This window comes from Triticum aestivum, chromosome 7A (assembly GCF_018294505.1).
Source record: "Triticum aestivum cultivar Chinese Spring chromosome 7A, IWGSC CS RefSeq v2.1, whole genome shotgun sequence".
Classification (NCBI taxonomy): domain Eukaryota; kingdom Viridiplantae; phylum Streptophyta; class Magnoliopsida; order Poales; family Poaceae; genus Triticum; species Triticum aestivum.
The window spans coordinates 166,848,439-166,868,600 of record NC_057812.1 but is presented as its reverse complement, the minus strand read 5'-3'; the positions used below and the strand labels follow the sequence as shown (position 1 = coordinate 166,868,600).

General features: G+C 48.8%; 2 protein-coding genes across 2 annotated transcripts; one reads left to right on the top strand and one right to left on the bottom strand.

The window, feature by feature from the left end:
* Positions 1 to 4,238: 4,238 nt before the first annotated feature.
* Positions 4,239 to 5,692, top strand: LOC123152292 (STOREKEEPER protein). Its single transcript, XM_044571873.1, has one exon. The coding sequence runs from the start codon at positions 4,336 to 4,338 to the stop codon at positions 5,275 to 5,277; it is 942 nt and encodes a 313-aa protein (XP_044427808.1). The 5' UTR covers positions 4,239 to 4,335; the 3' UTR covers positions 5,278 to 5,692.
* Positions 5,693 to 9,294: 3,602 nt separating this feature from the next.
* LOC123150037 (U-box domain-containing protein 21) lies at positions 9,295 to 10,979 on the bottom strand. Its single transcript, XM_044569837.1, has one exon. The coding sequence runs from the start codon at positions 10,816 to 10,818 to the stop codon at positions 9,487 to 9,489; it is 1,332 nt and encodes a 443-aa protein (XP_044425772.1). The 5' UTR covers positions 10,819 to 10,979; the 3' UTR covers positions 9,295 to 9,486.
* Positions 10,980 to 20,162: the final 9,183 nt, after the last annotated feature.

Genomic DNA, 20,162 nt, shown 5'->3' with positions numbered 1-20,162 from the left:
TAAAGGTGCAAGTTTTAGTTGTCATCTCACCATTAACAACAGGCCCCAACCGTCAGATTCAACATCAAACGACTCTCAACCAAGTGTTTAGTGCTTTCAGTTTTTTTTACTGAGGTCAGAGTTTTTTTGAAGAACGGATCTGTAATTGTGGTAGTTTTGACAATTTTGTCTTAATATTTAGATGCTCGGCAAAAATATGACACTTCAAGCTCTCACATGAAGCTCATATATTTCTCTCTTGTTCACATTTTTGGTCGCCAAATGTGCAAATAAGTCTTCAAAGGCTGGATTTCACCTCCTGAGGTGCTTACAAAGAGCTCTCCGCCCAATATGTTCAAGAACAAAATGATTCAATCATCTAGATCAAGAGCAAAAAACAGAAGCCAACCTTTTCAAACAGCTTCTCCATCACAATAGGCTAAACACCACTTATGGCGCATAACGTTATGGCGGGAGGATAAATGCCTCGATGCCACGATCAAGTTGAATCAACACTTCACTCGTTTGTCGTTTTTGTTTCACCTCTATGACATGGACAAGAATTGCCATTCAACACTATGTTGTCCTCAACTCAAAAACTAAAACACTATTGTGTCCTTGACGATCTTGGTTAGTGATCTAACCCTTTTGGCCGCTATGTCTTGGCATGACTATTACTTCCTCCATTCCAAATATATACAATACCAAATTTGTATCATTAGACCCATCATGAAAAATATTTTCATATATTATTAATCTTTGTCAAACATATATATATTTGATTGTTACAAAAATTGATGCCCTTATATTATGGGATGGAGTGAGTAATTCATACGTTTGAGAAATGATTTCAAATGAACTACTTGGAATAAATACCTAGTAACCTTGGTCCTAATCGGTTAAAACGTAGTTCATCCGCTGAAAGAGCCAGTATCATGGGGAGCACCTGCATTTACTGACGCCAAAGGCGAGGGGCACCGAGCAGCAAAGGCGCCCCGACCTACACGCCCTATCTGTCGGTTGTGAAGCGCCACCCTGCTAGCGCCCTCCTCGTTGTCGCCCGGGTGGAGCCCTGCCGGCGTCCACCTCTGCCCAAGCTCCGCAATGATGTCCTCCTTTGCCCCAGCTCCATGACGAGCTCTCGCACATGTAGCTAGTTGCAGACACAACATTATCAGCTAAAATGTTCTCTGATTTTGTCAGCTAGCTGTAGGCACAATGAATGTTAAACTCATTTCCCCCCATAGGCAAGATGCAGAACAATGTTGCTAATTTGTTCTTTGGTTTTGTTGAATGTGCTCAATAGAGTTTGCTTAGCATGCTAAATTGAGTGTTTGATCTATGTATATGTGCCTTTTTATAGAATTTAGACATGGTGAATTGGATGTCTATGTATATATGCCTTTAGAAACTTTAGAGATGAAGCATTGCTAATGTTGCAATGTATATGTTGCTTCTTATAAAGTTTCTGAGATGGAGCATCGCTATTTTTTCTTATTGTAATTGACTATTTTTGTTGTTGAGATCATGTTGAAATGGTGATGTTTTATTACCAAAATTATTTTTAGTGTAGAAATATGTTTTTTCATATTTACCTATAGTCAAATTATTGGTCAAATGTTGTATTGGCACTAAAAACTCCATTGATGCAGGCTACCTCATATACATGCTACCAAACATAGTCTCAGCCTAGTAAGCCTAACCGATGCAGGCTACCAAAAAAATCTTAGGACAACATGTCTCAGCAATATAGGCTACCAAACAATTGAAGTTACATGTACTCAAAAAGTCTGCATTCAACATGTCTCAATGGAGAGTAACCATGCCACGATGAGAACGATTATGAAACACACCCTTAACGGCGCTCTTTATCACCAATAACACTTTAAGATTGGTGAAGCTGTTGAACCCGTGGTGCTAACATAAGCGTTTTTTTCTTTCTCTCTCTCTTTGGGCGTGTACAATGGAAGTGCCACGTAAGATAAATATTGAGATGGAGAAGAGAGAAACAATAAAAAAAAGTTTGCCTTCTCTTAATTGAGAGATGATCTTTTAGCAAGAATATGTCTCACCATAAATTTAGCGATACCGTGTCCGTGATAACACAACGAGACAAGGTAATTAACTCATTTACCATGAGAGATTCAGTTGCTTCCTGTTAAACTTATTTTTAGATACCTTAGGGCATCTCCAACATGGACATCTAAACCTCCCGCATTCGTCCGGACCGTGGTTCGGGCGCGATTTGTCGTCCAACGTGATACCCATCGATCCATGGACCGGTCCGGACGTCTGTTTCTTGCAACCGAAGGCAAACCAGGGGGCTTTGTGGGTGACCAGACCGCTGCCACGTATGCGCGGACATCTCGAACCCAGCCACAGAACTCTCTCGCGTCCACGCACGTTCCCGCGCAAAGCGGTTGCCACACATTCATGCCGCTCAATGCCGCTCCAAAGCACCACGTTGCATTCATGCCCGCGTAGAGCGGGCACGACCTCTCACTGGCTCCGACATTGAATAGTCGCACCGACCGAGAGCAGCAAATACGCGTCGTTCACGTCGTCAATTGGTCCCCATTGGCACTGCTTCGCCTGTGTGGCCGACCCGTCCACGTCCATCATTGACCTCACCTCCACTGGCGATGGCCAGGTCACAGACTCCGACGAGGAGTAGGGCATGCGCGACGGCGGTGCCTCATGTCCCATGTGGGCCAGTCTGTGTCACATGTCCTCTTCTTCGCTGGTGACCGCACCTTCACTTTTCGGGACTCACAGCCGCCAGACATGGACACAGAGAGGAACAACAAGGACTTGGAGGTTGAACGCTTTTCGGGGCTCATGACCACCGGTGAAGATTCTAGATTAGCTTTCGGACGCTTTTGTTTAGTTGAAATATATCAAAAATGTAATGAATTTTGTCTGGTTTAAATGAACATTATCTAGTTTGCATGAAATTCATTCGTTTTGTTCAAATTTGCTTTCAAATGTATGCATACATGGTTGGATGGTCGGCTCCTTCAGTGTCTGCGGACCTATCCGTGGAAAAATACAATGTCCATTTTAGGGTTGGCATTGGAGATGCCCTTACCACATCAGTTATGTGGTGCTTCCTGCTATGCTTACTGCACGTCGATATAATGTTTTCTTCGGATGATAGATGTGGAAGGAATTTGAAAAGGGGGACAGAGTGTTGCTCTTTCTCGAGGTAGCATAAAGAGCACTAGTAGAAGTAAAAAAATAATTTAGGTCCATGGACCACCTAGTGACGACTACAAGCATTGAAGCGAGCCGAAGACGCGCTGTCATCATCTCCCTCCCTCATTGGAGCGGGCAAACCTTGTTGTAGTAGACAGTCAGAAAGTCATCGTGCTAAGGCCCCATACGACCAACGCACCAGAACAACAACCACCATCAATGAACAGAAGCATAGATATGAAGAATCCAACCTGCAGACACACGGACGCAAACGAATGAAGACCGATTCCAAGTGGATCCACTGAAGACAAACACTGAGCGATCCATGAGATTCGCTGGAGACACACCTCCACACGCCCCTCCGACGACGTTAAAAGCACCACCGGGACGGGGGCTTCACATGGAGAACTTTATTTCATCTTTAGGAAGTCGCCATCGATTCGTCTTCCTAAGCATGTCACAAACCCTAAACTAAAAAAACACCTAAAAGCGGAGCCCTCTGGCCAACAAAGGCTGGGATCCACCGCGCCTCCATGGTCCTAGGACCACAGGAGACGAGACAGATCAGCAGCGACACCATCGATAGGGAGGGTAAACCCTAGTTGAGCACTCTTGGTTCGCCCGAGCGAAAGGGTACGAATCAAACAAAGTACAGAGCGTTGCTCTGTTGGCAGGCTATGTAGTTGTGCACGCTGCCCACCCATGTTCGGGACTTTGGGCTCGTCAGGGTGCTCAGGTTGCCTCTCCTATTAAAATATGCCGCCAATGGCTAGTCCTAGCTGGTCTTGTTTCTTTTTCTTGGAAGGAATTTGAACAGAATTCATCTTAAACCAATGGCTAGTCCTAGCTGGTCTTGTTTCTTTTTCTTGAAAGGAATTTGAACAGAATTCATCTTAAACCTTTATTTTCTTGATCTTAAACTGGAAAGGAGAAAATGTTATTTCAACATTTGGGTTGGGCTGGATATAATACTGACACGAAAATGCATGAATAAGGCCGACCGAAACCAATAGAAAGAGGAAGCCCACCTGAGACTTATAAGGCCGACTGTGTCTTGACGAAAGGACACCCGATGTCCCGATACCCGAAGAAGGGAAACCCCACCTTGTCCGGCGCCGCCACCCACCTCTTCTCCCAAAGGCTCACCCTACTTCTCCGACCATGGCCAAGAAGCGCGGCGAGAAGAGGCCGCCACCGCCGCCGGCTGCCTCCTCTGAGGAGACCCACTCGGGCGCAGACGAGTCCGAGGACGAAGAGACCATCGCCTTCTCTCGTACCCCTGCCCCCAAGAACCCGCCTCCGCCGCCGCAGAAGGGCGAGGAGTCGGAGACCTCTGACGAGGAGGAGGAGGAGGAGCCATCCCACGCGGCCCCGAACACTGCCCCCAAGAAGCAGCCTCCGCCGGCGCGACAGAGCGAGGACTCCGACAGTTCCGACGAGGAGGAGGATGGGGGTTCCGAATCTGACAAAGATGCGCCGCCGCCGAAGCCATCTCCGAAGCAGGAGGCCAAGGCCCCGGATGCCAAGAAGCCGCGCCTGGCTTTCCACCGCGTCTGGTCCACCAACGACGAGGTCCGTATCCTTGAGGCCCTCGCCGCTCACCAAAAGGAGCACGGCGTGCTGCCGCAGCCCGACGCACTGGTCGAAGCCCTCGCCGGAAAGCTCGACAACCGTGCCTACAGCAGCAAGGAGCTCCAGGGGAAGGTCAAAAGCCTCAAGCATCGGTATGTGTCAGCCGCCAAGAAGTACGAGCTCCCGACCAAAGAACACGACCGCCGGCGCTTCGACCTCTGCAAGATCGTCTGGAGCGGCCACAAGTACAGGGGCCGCGCTGCCACCGCTTCTACTGCTGCTGCTGCCACTGCCAAGGCGAACAACCACGAGCCCAAGGGATTTGAGGAGATGTGTGAGTTGTACCCGTACCTTGCAGAGGAGGTGAAGAAGAGCATGTTCAAGCGGGAGTTCGGAAAGATGGACGACGACAAGGCACGCTTGCTGGACGAGAAGATCAAGAAGCAGAGGGTACAGCAGATGAAGGTGGAGCTACGCCGCAGCGACCTTGGCAGGGAGGTGACCAAGGCAATAATGGACCTGATCGACTGATGGATGAGCTTACCTGAAACTGTATCGATGATCACCCGAAATCGGTGACAACGCGAGCATCCTAGAATTGGCAAATTGCGTCTTGTTGATGGTAAGAATGTTTTTGCGGCAAGAGAGCGTGATCGCTGGTTCGATCAAATAGTGTTAGGTTAAGAGATGCTAGCTGAATGGGTTAGTTCAGTAAAGATGTTCTGCTGTTATTAGTTTTCATAGCTCGTTCATACAGGTTGTTCTTGGTCTTTTGAGTGTTTCAGATTCCAGGTGCGGATTAGATTTCGCTTTTGAGTAATTCAAAGGTATAGACTGGAGTCGTAAGTCTGAATTTGATGACTGTTATGGATCACCGGATTGTGTTTTGCATTGTGGTGGATTACTGCTCTCCTTGCTAATCTGCTAGTAGTTTTTTGTTCGTTCATGAATGGATCCCCATGTTCTGATATCGATGACTGTTAAGTTTCTCAGGCTTTATTTTGCATTGCAGTGGATTTTGCTGACCTTGCCTGTTTGCGTTGTTTTTCTTGTCTATTTTTCCGTATTTTAACAAGAAGAGCCTATTTCAGCTATATGGCTTAGTCGTGCCTTGTTTGTGCTGGAGCTCACCAACTCCTGATCAGTGGCCACCGCGGTACTGAATCCTGCAAACCAAGGAGGCCCTACATGAATCCTTCGCCCGCAATTTGGTGAATTTTGTGCTCTCCTCTGTCTTTCCGTCACCCTTTCTATTCTCAGCTCTCACGATTGAATCAGACACAAGTGAATTAGGCATAGAATACTTGCAGGCCATGGACCTGGTGCTTTCCCATTGCTTTAATCTCTCTTCTCAAGTGCATCAAACTACGGAAAGAAGATGAACATCTTCAAGTTTTTCCCAGCCCTATCTCAAGCTGCTATGGTGCGAATGCAACACCACTCCTCCGATTGTGCGCGAATCTTGGTGCGAGGACATAATCGTTTGCTCCGATTCTATTTTTTCCGTGACATAGCATCCTCCCAGCATTGCTGCTCTATCTGCCCCCAATCCCATTTTTTCAGATAGCAACTTTCTGTGTTTTTGTCCATTTAAATCCTGAACAAGTGGCTATCTTGAGCATGACAATTTCAGTTTTTTAGGCCTTTTGCACATTACAAGTTTGCAACTATGTCAGCGATAGCATGACAATTTTTCTGTTTCTTTAGACGTACACCTGGCAACTATATATGCTATAGCATGGCAGCTCATTTACTGAAAAATACCACATATCCCTCTGATATAGCATCCGCAATTTCTGAACATGGTGATGACTTTCTGCACTGTACCATGACGATTCTCTATGTTGTAGCATTTCAATCTCTATTCTATAGCATGGCAAATTTTCTATGATGTAGCATGATAATTAACCTCTTGTAGCATGGCATTTCCTAAAGTCATGTGGGAACTTTTCTCTTTCTGTGGCATGGCAATTCTCTATGTTGCAGTACAACAAGTTCTAAACAATTTTTTTTGCAAGCTTTTCTGTGGCAGCATGGCAATTCTCTAATGTGTGAGGGAAGAGGGGTGGGTAAGTAGTCTGACAGCAGGGACATCGACGAGGACGAGTCTTCGTCGTGTGTAGGACGTCGCTAGTCCATCTCAAAACCCTTTTCAAGTCCGTCCTTTAAGCGCCTGATTTTTCAGCTTCATTGCAGGTACATTTTCTCTCTTTATTTAGGAACAAGGGTTCTTCTTTTATCCCTCTTCATAAAATATTGCTAGGCTAGGTGTTACTCATAATGCTTTGTATCCATTTGATGCAATGTTTTTGAGATAATAAAAGCGTCCTTTATCAAAAAAAAAATGTCGTCTTGAAATCTCTCTGTCAATACCAAGCCAACCGCTGGGCAGTTGGAATTAGTGAAAAAAAATAGGCATGTGAATTAGCTGCAAACCAAACAGAGCTCAACAAAAAATCCATATCCTTGATTTGGTCAGCAGCTCATACCCAACGAAACACCATCGTGCACCTACGCAGCCCGCTGGCAACACGTTCCACACGTAGCGTATCCCGCTCGTCGGTCGGCCTCAATCCTCATGGCTCCTGACCGACACACTGATGCATGTCGTGGCCAAACTAGGCTTCACTCCACTCCAACGTGCAAATCAACCGTAGCCACATTCTGAAGATTGAAATTCCATGTCCATTTCGCATGGCGCTAGCTCGAGCAGCGGCCGACTGGACCAAGTGCAGAAAGGGAGAGGCGGACCGGACAGGCTCGTGATCCGATCGGCAGCGAGGAGTCGTCGTCGTCGCCGGTCCGTGCAGCATGGGTTCCGGCCATCCACCGCCATCGCGCCCCCACGGGTGTCGCGTCGACCGGGTCCCGTGGTCTACCCCGTCGCGTATAGGTTGCTGTCGACTGTCATAGCTGAGCTCACATCTGAGCGCTTTAGTTACTTCCTCCATTTTTATATACAAGGCCACAAACTCATATTACAGATACCAAGGTAGAAATTAATGCCTACTTAAGTTAATATTGCAAGCTAGTCTTTTCTTCTTGCTTGACGTGTTAATTAATGTGCATTTTGCTCTTCAACGCACAACAAGACAACTCTCACTCCTTGTTGGTTGAGACTAGTCACAGTGGGGAGTAACTTAGAGTAGTAACATGCACATGTTACTAGTACCTCCACAATGGATAATAACATATGTGTTGTGTTATGCATAACTTCATTTATTAGGTTGTAGACTCATCTTTTCTTGATATGTGTGATGTTACAGTAACTAGCTATGTTACTACATGCATCTCTTTCTTCATTAATTACATGTCACATTATCTATTTTGCCTAGATAAATGTGATGTTATCACCTATGTTACTTTTATTGTGGGTAGTCTGATTAATATGGTGCATGCACACCAACCCTCTCACTCCAACATGCATGTAAGGGGTATTAATGTTCTCGGTTGCTACTACGAGGCAAGCCTTATCAATTTTACCTCAATTGATGTTAATGGCCTTGTATAGTTGAAATTGTAAATTCGACAGTGGCTTTGTATATAAAAATGGAGGGAGTAGTTAGTTAGGCGTTGAACGGAGGCAGACGGACACGGAACGAGCTCGTTGCTGGTCGACGCACGGCGAACGGTGGTCGACGAGACGACCTTGTGGAGCCGACCTGGCGGCCAGTGCCGTGACGGCTCGTCGGCGTACGTGCCGGCCATTGGAATGGCGAGGAAAGCTCGAGCTTTACAGCTCGAAAGCCTTCTTTTTTTTGTCCTTCCATCTCTCTTTGTGAACGTGTGTGTGGAATAAATGAGAGAAATTCGCGCCTTTCGATCTGTTCTAGTAAAGCAAAGGGAGCTGTTGGGATCATCAAATCGTACTTGTTTGTTTTGGTTCAGGAATGAATGTGAAACACGTACGTACCTACTACGTACTCGGTTTTTCCTAAAGGAAACGAAAAGAATGCGAAACACGGCTCCACGATCAGATGAAGGCAGTCTGAACATTGGCCGAGCACAACAAAGTGGCAGAGATAAGATGGCGTGAGAAACGTGTCTCGGCTTGGAGAGCGGCGTCAGATACATTCAAATAAAACAGAAAAATATCTTCTGTTCTAACAATAAAATCTGCTGTCAGAAAAATAGAAAAAATCCAACAAGAATAGCATCGAGTGTGGTAGGAGCGACATTTGAGGTGCCCATGGCAAGAATAATAATAAAAGTAAAAAAAAACTTAAAAACATTTTGAAGACCTGATCCCCCCCCCCCCCCCCCCCCCAAGAACTTTCAAATGACATTTGGCCACTCGAGCATCTTTCCGTGCCAAGAAATTTCACATTTTTTTACTTGTGTTTCTATTTATTTTTCTTCAAATTTATTGATCATAGATAGTAGATGAGCCTGGGCCGATCTATGGATTACAGCTCAGTTTGATGTGTGTGTGTTTTTTTAATCTCATGTTTCCCAACTCGTGGAATTCTGAGCACTACTGTAATGGGATGATCACTTCAAAAACGCAAATTACACGGAATAACTTTCAAATTGTGCAAAAATCAAATATTGGCAACAATTAAACAATGTTCGGTCCTCTTCTGTGTTGATCATTTTGTGTGCGAGTATGCAATTACAGTGTAAAGAAAAATCAAAATCTAGTCATCCTGGAGTATGTTTTATGCACACATCTAATCTAGCTCCCAAAACAATCTAAACAAAGGTGAAAGCAGACGCCAAAAAATCCAGCATCTACGCCGATCAAAATGGCCTCTTGAGCCCCCTGAAGTCCACCGTCTCGATGCACTCCACGCTGCCCCTGAAGCCGTTGAGCAGCTTGAGCAGCTCGCTGGCCCGGTCCTTGGTGACGCCGCCGCAGCCCACCTGGAGCAGCAGGAGCAGCTTCTGGAAGGCGCCCACACGCAGCGCCTCGGCGCAGCACGCGCCGGCGCCGGCGTCCGCGCCGCGGCAGAGGCGCCAGAGCGCGGAGACGGCGAACTCCGTGGCCATGTCGGACACGCGGAACATCTTCTTGACCAGCACCGGCACGACCAGCGCGTGCGCGCGCGCGGACTCGAGGCCGGCGTCGGCGCACAGGACGCCGTCGAGCATGGCCAGCGCCTTCTCGCTCGTCCCCTTGTCGGCGTCCACGAGGAGCTCCGCCACGACGGGCACCGCGCCTAGCTCGGCGAAGCGGGCCGCCGCGCGGTCGCTGCCGGAGACGAGGTAGTAGGCCGTGACGAGCGCGGCCTTGGTGGCCTGCGGGGACACGGGGTTCCTGACGAGGCCGACGAGCGCGCTGCACACGCCGGGCGTCCTCGAGATGACGTCCACGGTGTGCCGGTCGGCGGACGAGGCGAGCTCGCGGAGGACGATGGCGGCGCTGGCCCGCGCGGCGAGGTCGCCGTGGGAGAGCACCGAGACGAGGGTCTTGAGGGAGGCCGGTGAGGCAATGCAGCGCCGCGCCTCGTCGTCGAGCGGGAAGAACACGGTGAGTGCCGCCAGGATCTTCCCCAGCGCGCCTAGAACGGCGGCGCTAGTACCCTCCACGGGCTCCCCGGCGAGGCTCTGGAAAGCCGACGAGAGCTGGCGAGCGGCGCCCGCGGCCGCGAGGCACCGGCGGTTGCGGTCGCTCTCCTTGCCGATCGCCCTAGCCCTGGCGGCGAGCTGCCCGCACACAGGGGCGTTGCCGCGCCTGGCGGCGGTGGACACGGCGGCGAGCACCTCGGCGGCGTCGGCCTCGGCGACGGGCACCTTGGGCGTGGGCACCCGCTCGGCCTGGTTGGCGACGCACCAGTCCTGGATCATCCTTCGCGTGGCGTGGTTGGGGACGAGGTCGGCGAGGCGCACGGGACCGCCGGTGACGGGGCACGTGCCTCGCCCCCGCGCCAGCCACCCCTCCATGCTCTCCCGGTCGTAGGTGATGCCCGTGGGCGCCGTGACGGGGTCCTTCATCAGCTCCAGCGAGATCGGGCACCGGAAGTGCGCCGGCACGGCCAGCTCCCCGTCGTCCGCCACCTGCGCGCGCCTGCCCCGCCGCAGCAGCGGCAGCTCCGGCACCAGCCTCGTCGCCCGCGACATGGGGAGAACCATATTCTTCTGGGCGAGCCGGTAGACAAAGACAAGAGGCGTGCGAGGCGGAGCTTCCAGTCGGTCAGTCAGTCGCACGTTGCGGCGGCCGGAAACGTTGAACGGAATGGATTGGAGTTGAAGTCGTTGGCGTCGGTTGGAGGTTGGAACGGAGGGAGGGGAAGAGCTGGGGAGGTAGTGCGGCGGTGGAGCGGGATATATAGGTTGTGGAGTGGGGGGAGGGAAGCGGCGTGACGTACGTACGCGGGGTTGGGAGGGAGACGGAGACTCGTGGACTTGCGCGGGGCGGAGGATTATTTTGTTCGTTCGGTTGTGGTTGGGTCGAAGCGTTTGAATGTTGACCGTTGAACACGCAATGTTTGAACGTGCGACCACGGCGCTCTGCTCGCGTGGCGTTCGCGTAGAGGCCGCGGACGGGATGGAAAACGGCACAGGGCCCAGTGCCAGTTGCCCAAAAGTCCGACTGGTTTGCGACTTGGACATCTCCGCTGGACGGAGAGGTCGGGGTGGCCGCACTGGGCGGGCCCCGCATGTCAGCCACGTCCTCGCCACGGTTAATCGACCGCAGCAAGAGGAATATTCCTTAATAATTAATCAACAAGGCCAGCGAGTTCGGCTGCTCCAAGGCGTTTCGCCAGGTCAGGAGCCACTGTACAAAATGGTTTCTTTCTGTCGAGACTTTTCGGACTTGTAGTACGGCGTGATGCGCGTGTCCGCATGCGCGCGCGTCCTGCTCCGGTTGGTTGGGGTGCATGGAAACGCGCGGCGGCAGCTTTGCGGCTGGCTCTTCGGCTTGTTTTGCACGATTCCGGCCGGCCGGCGCGCCCAAGGAGGCCGTCCTGTTGACTGCCGACCGGAGTGCGTTTCGTGTGTTAAACTGCCGTAGGTCAGTCGTGGGCAATAAATAATGAGGAATCTTTAGCTTTCCAAGGGGAAATAAGGATTTCTCGCAGTGCATTACTGGAGGTGCAAACCATCTTATGCTCGCACGAGAATACGAACAATGACGATCGAGTTGGCTGTAAAAGCAGGAGAAGATGAAAATGATTGATTGCACAATTTCACCATGGAATGACATTCGTGACAGACGTGGCAAAAAAATTGATGCTCCAAAAATGTTATTTTAAAAAGCATTTTGGACCATCAATTTTTTGTTTGCCACGTCTTTCATGAATGTCATTTCGTGATATATGCAAGCAATCAAAATATTTGTCAATGTTTGCCACAACAAAATTCGTTCTTTTATTTTAATTTTCAATTTGCTTTGATTTTACCACTATTCATCCGAGGTCTGTGAGCTCGAGCCGAGAAGAGCACTTTCGAAGAAAGATGACTTCCGGCTTACTCTAGGTGTCTATTTGTCGTATCTTGTCGTGGTTCTATTGTTGTTGGTCATTTCATGTACTTTAATTGAAAAATATTTGGCCTCATTGCCTTGCATCTTCCTTCATAACAACTAAGGTTTCACTGTAATACTCAACTTGAATTTTACAGTCTCATGAATTGCTAAAACATACAAAAGTAGCCGACTAAAATAAAAGGCAAAAATGAAGAAAAGAATTCAATAGCACAAAAATAGTTAAGTAAATATGAACGTCTGTCTTTGTATTCTGTTTCCAATTTTTTTTTACACATTGTGCAACCATTGTATATTAAAAGTGCAAAAGACAAAATAAAGTTTGAAAAAGCCAAACATACAAGTAGTATAATCCGATGACTACAGGTGTACATTACAATATATTTTTTGTGAAATTTGCAACTCATATAGATTAAAAGAACAAAAATATTCCTCTACAACCTGAATATATTTACCAGGAACATCAGCACCATAATATTCCATTTCTTATTCTAAGAAGAAATATCTAGATGTGCCCTAGTTATTGCACATCTAAGTGAGTGAATCAAGCATAAAGAGAAAAAGATAAAAGAGAAAAAAAATATTCACACGAATCTTAATGTAAGATCAATGACATATGACTTAGATGTGCAATACTTATGGCACATCTAGATGTGCTTTAGCAAAACTGTATTTGATATCAATTTGCACGACAATATTTGTGGCACATAAATAAGTTGAGTCCAACGCTCTCATGCTGCGACCGGGCACCAGAAAAGCTTCAGATAGCAATGGATACTTGCTGGAATACGACGCGCATACCGTATCCTCATTGCACGGCTGCGAGACAAGGATCCAATCGAAGGCGAGCTGGATACACGATACATCATCACCATCCCAGCTGCCACTGTCCGCGGTACGTGCCCGTACCCATCAACAGGCACGGACGCACCGTCAAGGAAAATCTCTGGTCGACTGCAAATCGGCGTTACGTTCCAGGTAGCGGTGCCTACGTCGCCGTCGACCACGCAATGTTTTTGCCTGTCGTATCGAGCCGGCATAAAGCCGGCCGTGGCAGCATCTTCCATAATGGAATGCAAATCCGTCTTGATGGGTAGAGAGCTACCGGTAGATGCCAATGGGCATTGTCGAGCAGATCTCGCCGGAGATACATATGCTGCAAGTGCAAGTGGCGGTCGATGTGGTCTATGGCATTTTTGTTCCTAGTAGATTGGACAGGGACGAGTCAAGTGGTAGACAAGCTTGCCTTTGGTGTTTCTCTGAGCCGAGCTGATCTGAGCTGCTGCTGTCGTTTCTCAGCTGCCACTGGAGCTGGCGCTGTCGTACAGTAGACTACCTAGTTGAACCGATCCTGGAGTACTTGTAGTACGTCGCCGTGTGATACCCGCGTCGCTAGACTCTCCGACTCACTTGTGAGTTCTGACCTGCTCAATTCATTTGTGATCTTGTCCAAGACGTCAAGTCATTTTAGAAGGGGAACGAACCTAGAATGAACGCCACTCTGGTCAATGGACTTCGTCGTCCGAGTGACCACCGAATCGAACAGGATTCTTTCCATCCGGCCCAGATAAATCCCAGCTGTTTCCTTAGAGAAGATACCCTGCAAAAGAAAGAAATCACTAGCAGCCGGCGGCTTGCAAGTTGCAATCATGCAGACAGTATAACGCAAATTAGCTGACCTATCTCGTGCTCTTTGGCTAAAAGATGCTGAGCATGTACGTGAAGACAGTGAATTCCTTGCCTGCGGAGTACGAGCTGGATACTTCATGTCCAAAGAGACAATCACCTGCCTAGCCACCACTGCCCCGCGCGCGTGAGAATTCCTCGCCGACAGTAAAATTCGGCGTTTCAGCCTAGTGGTGGCTTTTGTCGACCATGCGCACGCAATGTGAATTTTTATCGAAAGAGACTACCTGCCCGACGGAATTGCCAAAAAAAACCCTCACCGAATGAATTTGACAAAAAAGACCCCCTCGGCCGTGGCAGCAGGCGCGCCGGGCGACACGTGGCACCTGCCGCCACGGCGCGAGGCGGCAGCACCTGCCGCCAGCCGGGGAGGCGGCAGCCTGGCCAGAACGGGAAAGCGTGCCTGCGACGAAACGGGACTGGCGCAGTGGGACCTGCCGCCTCAGGGGCAGGTGGCAACACTGTAGCTGCTGGGCCCTGCCGCCCGCCTGTGCACGCTGGGCTCCCGCTGTCGCTTTCGTTTGCATGAGATGGTGAGTCATGTTGGCTAGAGATAGAAGATAAGTTTTGCCCATCGAGCTAGATCTGAGCAAACTGTTTAAACACGTAAGGCATGCATGCATATCATTTAAGCGTACAACTGCTTTGGTCAGACGAAAATGCTTCACACACGACAGTGTTTGGACGATAACTGCACGATCGAGGGATCCAGCGGCCGCTGCTGGGCTGTGCTCGACATTCTTCGGCTGGATTTAACCGTCGTGCACAAGTCGTCCAAACTTTATCGTCCCCATAGCACTGCTCTTGGTCAGACGAATGATAAGTGTAGTAAACTGAACAGTCGAATGATAAATGTAATGTCAGTGTGTGGACGATCAAGACCAGCCGGCGAATGATAAATGTGATGTCAGTGTGTGCACGCTGCGCTCCCGCTGTCGCTTTAGGTTGCCGCCTGCCCCTCAGGCGGCTGGGCCCAGCAGCTACAGTGCTGCCGCCTGCCCCTGAGGCGGCAGGTCCCACTGCGCCAGTCCCGTTCTGTCGCGTGCGCGCTTTCCCGTTCTGGCGAGGGTGCCGCCTCACCGGCTGGCGGCAGGCGCTGCCGTCTTGCGCCGTGGCGGCAGGTGCCACGTGTCGCCCGGCGCGCCTGCCGCCACGGCTGAGAGGGTCTTTTTTGTCAAATTTATTTGAAAGGGATCTTTTTTGTCAATTCCGTCGGGCAGGTGGTGTCTTTCGACAAAAATTCCACGCAATGTTGCACACAAAAAGCCGGCCGCCGCCGCAGCATCTCCCATGGAGATAGATAGATGCCAACGAGCACCGTCGAGCAGAGATCTCGCCGGAGATCTGGTAGTGGCTATGACGTGACAGGCAGAGGTTGGAAACACCAAACACGTCGTCGGTCGTTTCTCTGACCTGGTTTCCCATTGGCATTGTCGCTGGCGCTGTCGTACAGTGGGCTACCTAGCTGCGATGCTCCATTGGCGTGCTGCACCCGACCGGGGCGCTTCTGCTCAATTCCCTTTGTGATATTGTCCGTCTCAACGCATGGAAATGGAAAACGTATCTATGAACGTCATTCTAGTCCGTGGAAGGGCTTTGTGGATCAAGGCATCCAACCGAACCGATGCCATCCGGCTCAGATGAATACGTTTTTGACAAAACAGAGCATTCTCTCCGATTTCCATTAAAAGAACGGCTCTGCTAAAAATCAGTCGACTGATTTTTAGTGAAGTCTCAGTCAATTTGTTGACCCTTAGATCTTTGTGTTGCTTTAGGATCTGTGCAATCCTGTTGTTTCGTGTATATCAGCCCACAGAGGAAATGAACTGGGTGGGCCTGTTTTATTGTCTATGTTTTTTTTGTCGGCAGGCTTCAGATGGTGGGCTGGGCGCGGGGCGCAGGTCCTTTTTCTTTGTGTGTTGGACTTTATTTTTCCGGTTGTTGTAAAAGGTTTGGGCCCGTTGCTTTTTATCTTTTTGATTCTTTTCTACATGATGGGAGCGAACAGGTAGAGTGAAGTGACTTGTGTGTGTCTGTTTGTTCTTCAGTTAGTAGCAGTTCAAGGCCTCGATTTTTTTATTATTCTACCATTATTTTTATTATTTATTTATTTTTCATTTTATTTTTTCTCTGTTTAGGTTCATACAGGACTGTTTAAACTCAGTCGATTCCCTGGCCGTTTAAACAGTCCTGTATGAACCTAAACAGAGAAAAATAAAATGAAAAATAAATAAATAATAAAAATAATGGTAGAATAAATAAAAAAATCGAGGCCTATGAACTGCTACTAACTGAAGAACAAACAGACACACACAAGTCACTTCACTCTACCTGTTCGCTCCCATCCTGTAGAAAAGAATCAAAAAGAAAAAAAGAAACGGGCCCAAACCTTTTACAACAACCGGAAAAATAAAGTCCAACACACAAAGAAAAAGGACCTGCGCCCAGCCCACCATCTGAAGCCTGCCCCGACAAAAAAAACATAGACAATAAAACAGGCCCACCCAGTTCGTTCCCTATGTGGGCTGATATACAGGAAACAACAGGGTTGCACATATCCTAAAGCAACACAAAGATCTAAGGGTCAACAAATTGACTGAGACTTCACTAAAAATCAGTCGACTGATTTTTAGCAGAGCCGTTACAATAAACCTGTTTCTTATAGACGCGGTGCAAAAGCAGTCATCAGCAGCAGGCGGCGGCTTGCAATCACCACTGAAGAAGTTCAAGGGAAACTACCGGGCGTGTACACTTTTTCTAACAGATGCTCATCATGTGCTTCAAGACACAGTCGATTCCATTCAAGCGCATGCCCACAACGAAAAACAATTTAGAGAGAAAAGAAAGAAGCAAAGGTGTGACTTGTGGTTTCAGTTTATGGATTTCACTTCAGAAAGCAACCATCACATGATACCACCGCAAAATGCTGCACCCGGGCTCATCGACCAGCCATACCGAACTTCGAAGCATTCAGTAACTTTAGGGCATCTCCAAGCCAGATCAAAGGCGAGCTGGATACACGATACATCACCACCGTCCTATATAGCTACCACTGTTTGCGGTACGTGCATGTATCCATCGACAGGCATACATCAAAATTCCCTTCATTGTTTAGATATTTATAAACCTCTCTTCAAATTGTCAGGGTGTAAGCATAAATGATTAAAAACAAAATTATAGAAATACTACATCTTAACAGGTGATCCATGTTAGTCTTAATCTTCACTTGCAGGACGTGGCTAAGCTGATCCGGTGCTTGTGGGCTGTTAGTGCATGGCGTGCATGCGGCCGTGGCGAGTGGACCAGCTGAGTCCTGGCGCCGTGTGAGTCGTAGTGGTAGTTAGTGCATGTGTGTGCGTGCGTGAGTCAGGCTAATGCGTGCGTGTGTGGCACGGTGGTGTGTAGTGTGCGCGTTTTCTGTCAGCAGGATCGTGGGGACGTTGGAGTCGGCCATGGGCGGGCGCTCACGACCAGGGCATGTACGTGCATGTCGCGGGGGCGTGGATGGCGCGGGCTGGATCGGCCGCTCGGCGTGGGCTAAGACTGGGTACATGCCCGGTGAGTTCCAAGTATAAATACCCCATGCGTTGTAACAGGTTGGTTGCGAGTTTGTTGCTCGACGGAATATAGGCCGTACGTGCGGCGGCAGCGTTCGTGCACTGGGAAGAAACTTACATTGTCTTTGTTCTTCCTTCTCCTTCCTTCTTCTTCCTCTGGTGATCTAGTTCAGAGAAAAAGAGGTCGAAAGAGAGAGAGGGGTAGAGCTAGGGCTAGCCACGGTTCCAACAATCCATTTATTTACACACAATGTGTTGTCCGTTCTTTTTGTGCACCACAGTTTTCTCCGTGTCACTGTACATACTGATACTAGGCATCAATGCACATTTAGATACTAGAATAGTACACTGCCACTAATGATTCTACCTCCTTCAATATTTCCTTAACGCTTTTGAAAGTTTGTAATATTCAGAGAATATGATATATATTACATGTGTAACGCATAGTAAATTCCCCCTTTGATTTATTTCTCAAATGCTCCAAGAATATTTTTATTGCATACTACGAAAACCCTTTGGATAATTAAGGTGTTGTTTCACTAGACGACTCGTATGTGATTACATTCCCTGCACAATTTGTCTGAAGAGAGTAGCATATGGATGGATGGAAACGAGCTAGCCAACATAATACTTAAGGTGAATTCTATGTAAATTGTAATTGAACGGATAGTCCATGTGTAAATGGGTCAAACTTCCCTTTGAAATTGAGGTCTCAAGTTTGAAAGCATTTGATTTGTAAGAACAAGTCTCGTTCCTATATGCCTTTGCGATAAAGCACTATCCATTTTTGTACAAGCGAATTATGGATCTAAGCTACTAGCATATACTAATGAGCATGCACACCACTGAAATCAAGGAACAAAACAACCATGCATATGAGACAAAAATGAAAGTGTTAGAGATTCCTCTAAGACGATGGATTAGTCTGGCCGCAGTTGATATGATAGCGTTATATTAAAAAAAAATGAAACTCCATGGGCACTAGCACCCACGGTTTATTGATATAGAAGAAGCATCCCTCATGAGAATTTCAGAAATTCGTCCCCGACGTGGATCGAACTCTGGTCGTTGGGTTTACCGTGGTTCTTGTACAGGTCCGCCACAACGGTCACCGTGGACACCACCAGCGGCCGCCTGCGCCCGAGCCACAGGAGCAGGAGGCCGCCGTCGCTGCCGTATCGAGCGTGCAGGTCGCGCAGGGAGCGGTGCGCGAGGCGGCCAAGGAGGTGGAGGTAGCCCAGCAGCGGCATACACGGTGGCGACGGCGGGAGCTTGCTGTTCTTGCTTCGAGCTTTCTTGTCCACGTAGCAGAAGGCGACAAGGACGACGATGGCCGCGACGAGCACGACGTACGAAGACATCCTCCTTTCGCTCGACAATTATGCTGGCTATACTACTTCAAAATCCTCTGTCCAGTGAGAACCTATCGAGGATGGATGCTGGTGGGTTAAGGTGGGGTTCCACTAGGCTAATAGGGCTAGCCCACTTAGCTTTCTCCCTATCAAGTGAGAGCCCACTAAAACAGTTCAAGTGGGATGGGATGGTTAACCTCACTTAAACCCACTTCCGTAGCTAGGGTTTTTCCCTCTCGGGGCGATTCCGATCGCCGCCGTTGAGACTTTGCCTTCCCTGCCCCCGTACTCCTCCCTGGTCCTCCTCTGACGACCGAGAGCTGCTAGTCTCTTTGGTCCTTGGTGGGGCGGGGGAGTGGGAGGTGCCTAGGGTTCCTGTAGAGGCACGGTTTCATTGTTGATCGGGTTAGGGTTCGAGAAGTAATGGCGTCAGACTGAGCATCGGGGTCGCGTTCAGGAACTACGGATCCAGATGATGTGACGATACTGATGAAGGAACTAGGTCTTCGGGAGGAGGATCTAGATGACGTGATGTTTGATGAAAAAGAGGCCCCGGTAGAGGCGGCGCGGTGGATTGCTCTCGCTAGGGTTCACTCGCCAAAGACCTATAGCCAATATTGGTTTTTCAAAAACATGAGGGCCGCTTGGGATCTTGCTCAGGAGGTGCAGTTCAAGCCTTTGGAAGATAATCTATACACGGTGCAGTTCTCTTGCTTGGGTGATTGGGAGAGAGTAACACGTGATGGTCCATGGCACTTTCGAGGGGATGCTGTTATTATCAAACCGTATGATGGATTGGCTAAACCATCAACGGTTTTGTTGGATACAATTGAGATTTGGTTGCAGATCCATGATGTACCACCCTTATACGCTCATCTTGTGCCATCTTTAGCAGCAAAAGTCGGAGAAGTCCTATATGCTGAGCCACAGTCACAGGATTTCATGGGCAATTTCCATCGTGTATGGATCAGGATCAATGTCGACAAGTCGCTGAAGAATGTTGTGTCGATGATAAGGGATGGGAAGCGCCAAATATATAGGCTAAAATATGAGAAACTCCCGGATTGGTGTGCGGTTTGTGGTATGCTTGGACATCAGTTCAAAGAACATGGCAATGGAATCCACCCTCCGTCATCCTTGGTTTTCAAAGATTTGCGTGCTTCTTGGGTTTTCAGAACCGGACAGGGGCCGGGAGGTGGTCGAGGCCGTAGAGGCGGCCGGAGAGGAGGTCGTGCTGGTCGTGCAACCGAGCCGCGCCATGATCATGACAAGGGCGGCGACGGGAAAGAGAGTTTTGGCAGTGCGTCAGATACGATTATGAATGATGCAGACAATAACAGAAAGAGAGCGCCGGCCCAAACGCAACATGTGATACAGCCGGGGAACAATGCAACG

Coding starts and splice junctions, on each gene's coding strand:
- LOC123152292 (XM_044571873.1), top strand. CDS start 4,336: ATGGCCAAGAAGCGCGGCGAGAAGAGGCCGCCACCGCCGCCGGCTGCC.
- LOC123150037 (XM_044569837.1), bottom strand. CDS start 10,818: ATGGTTCTCCCCATGTCGCGGGCGACGAGGCTGGTGCCGGAGCTGCCG.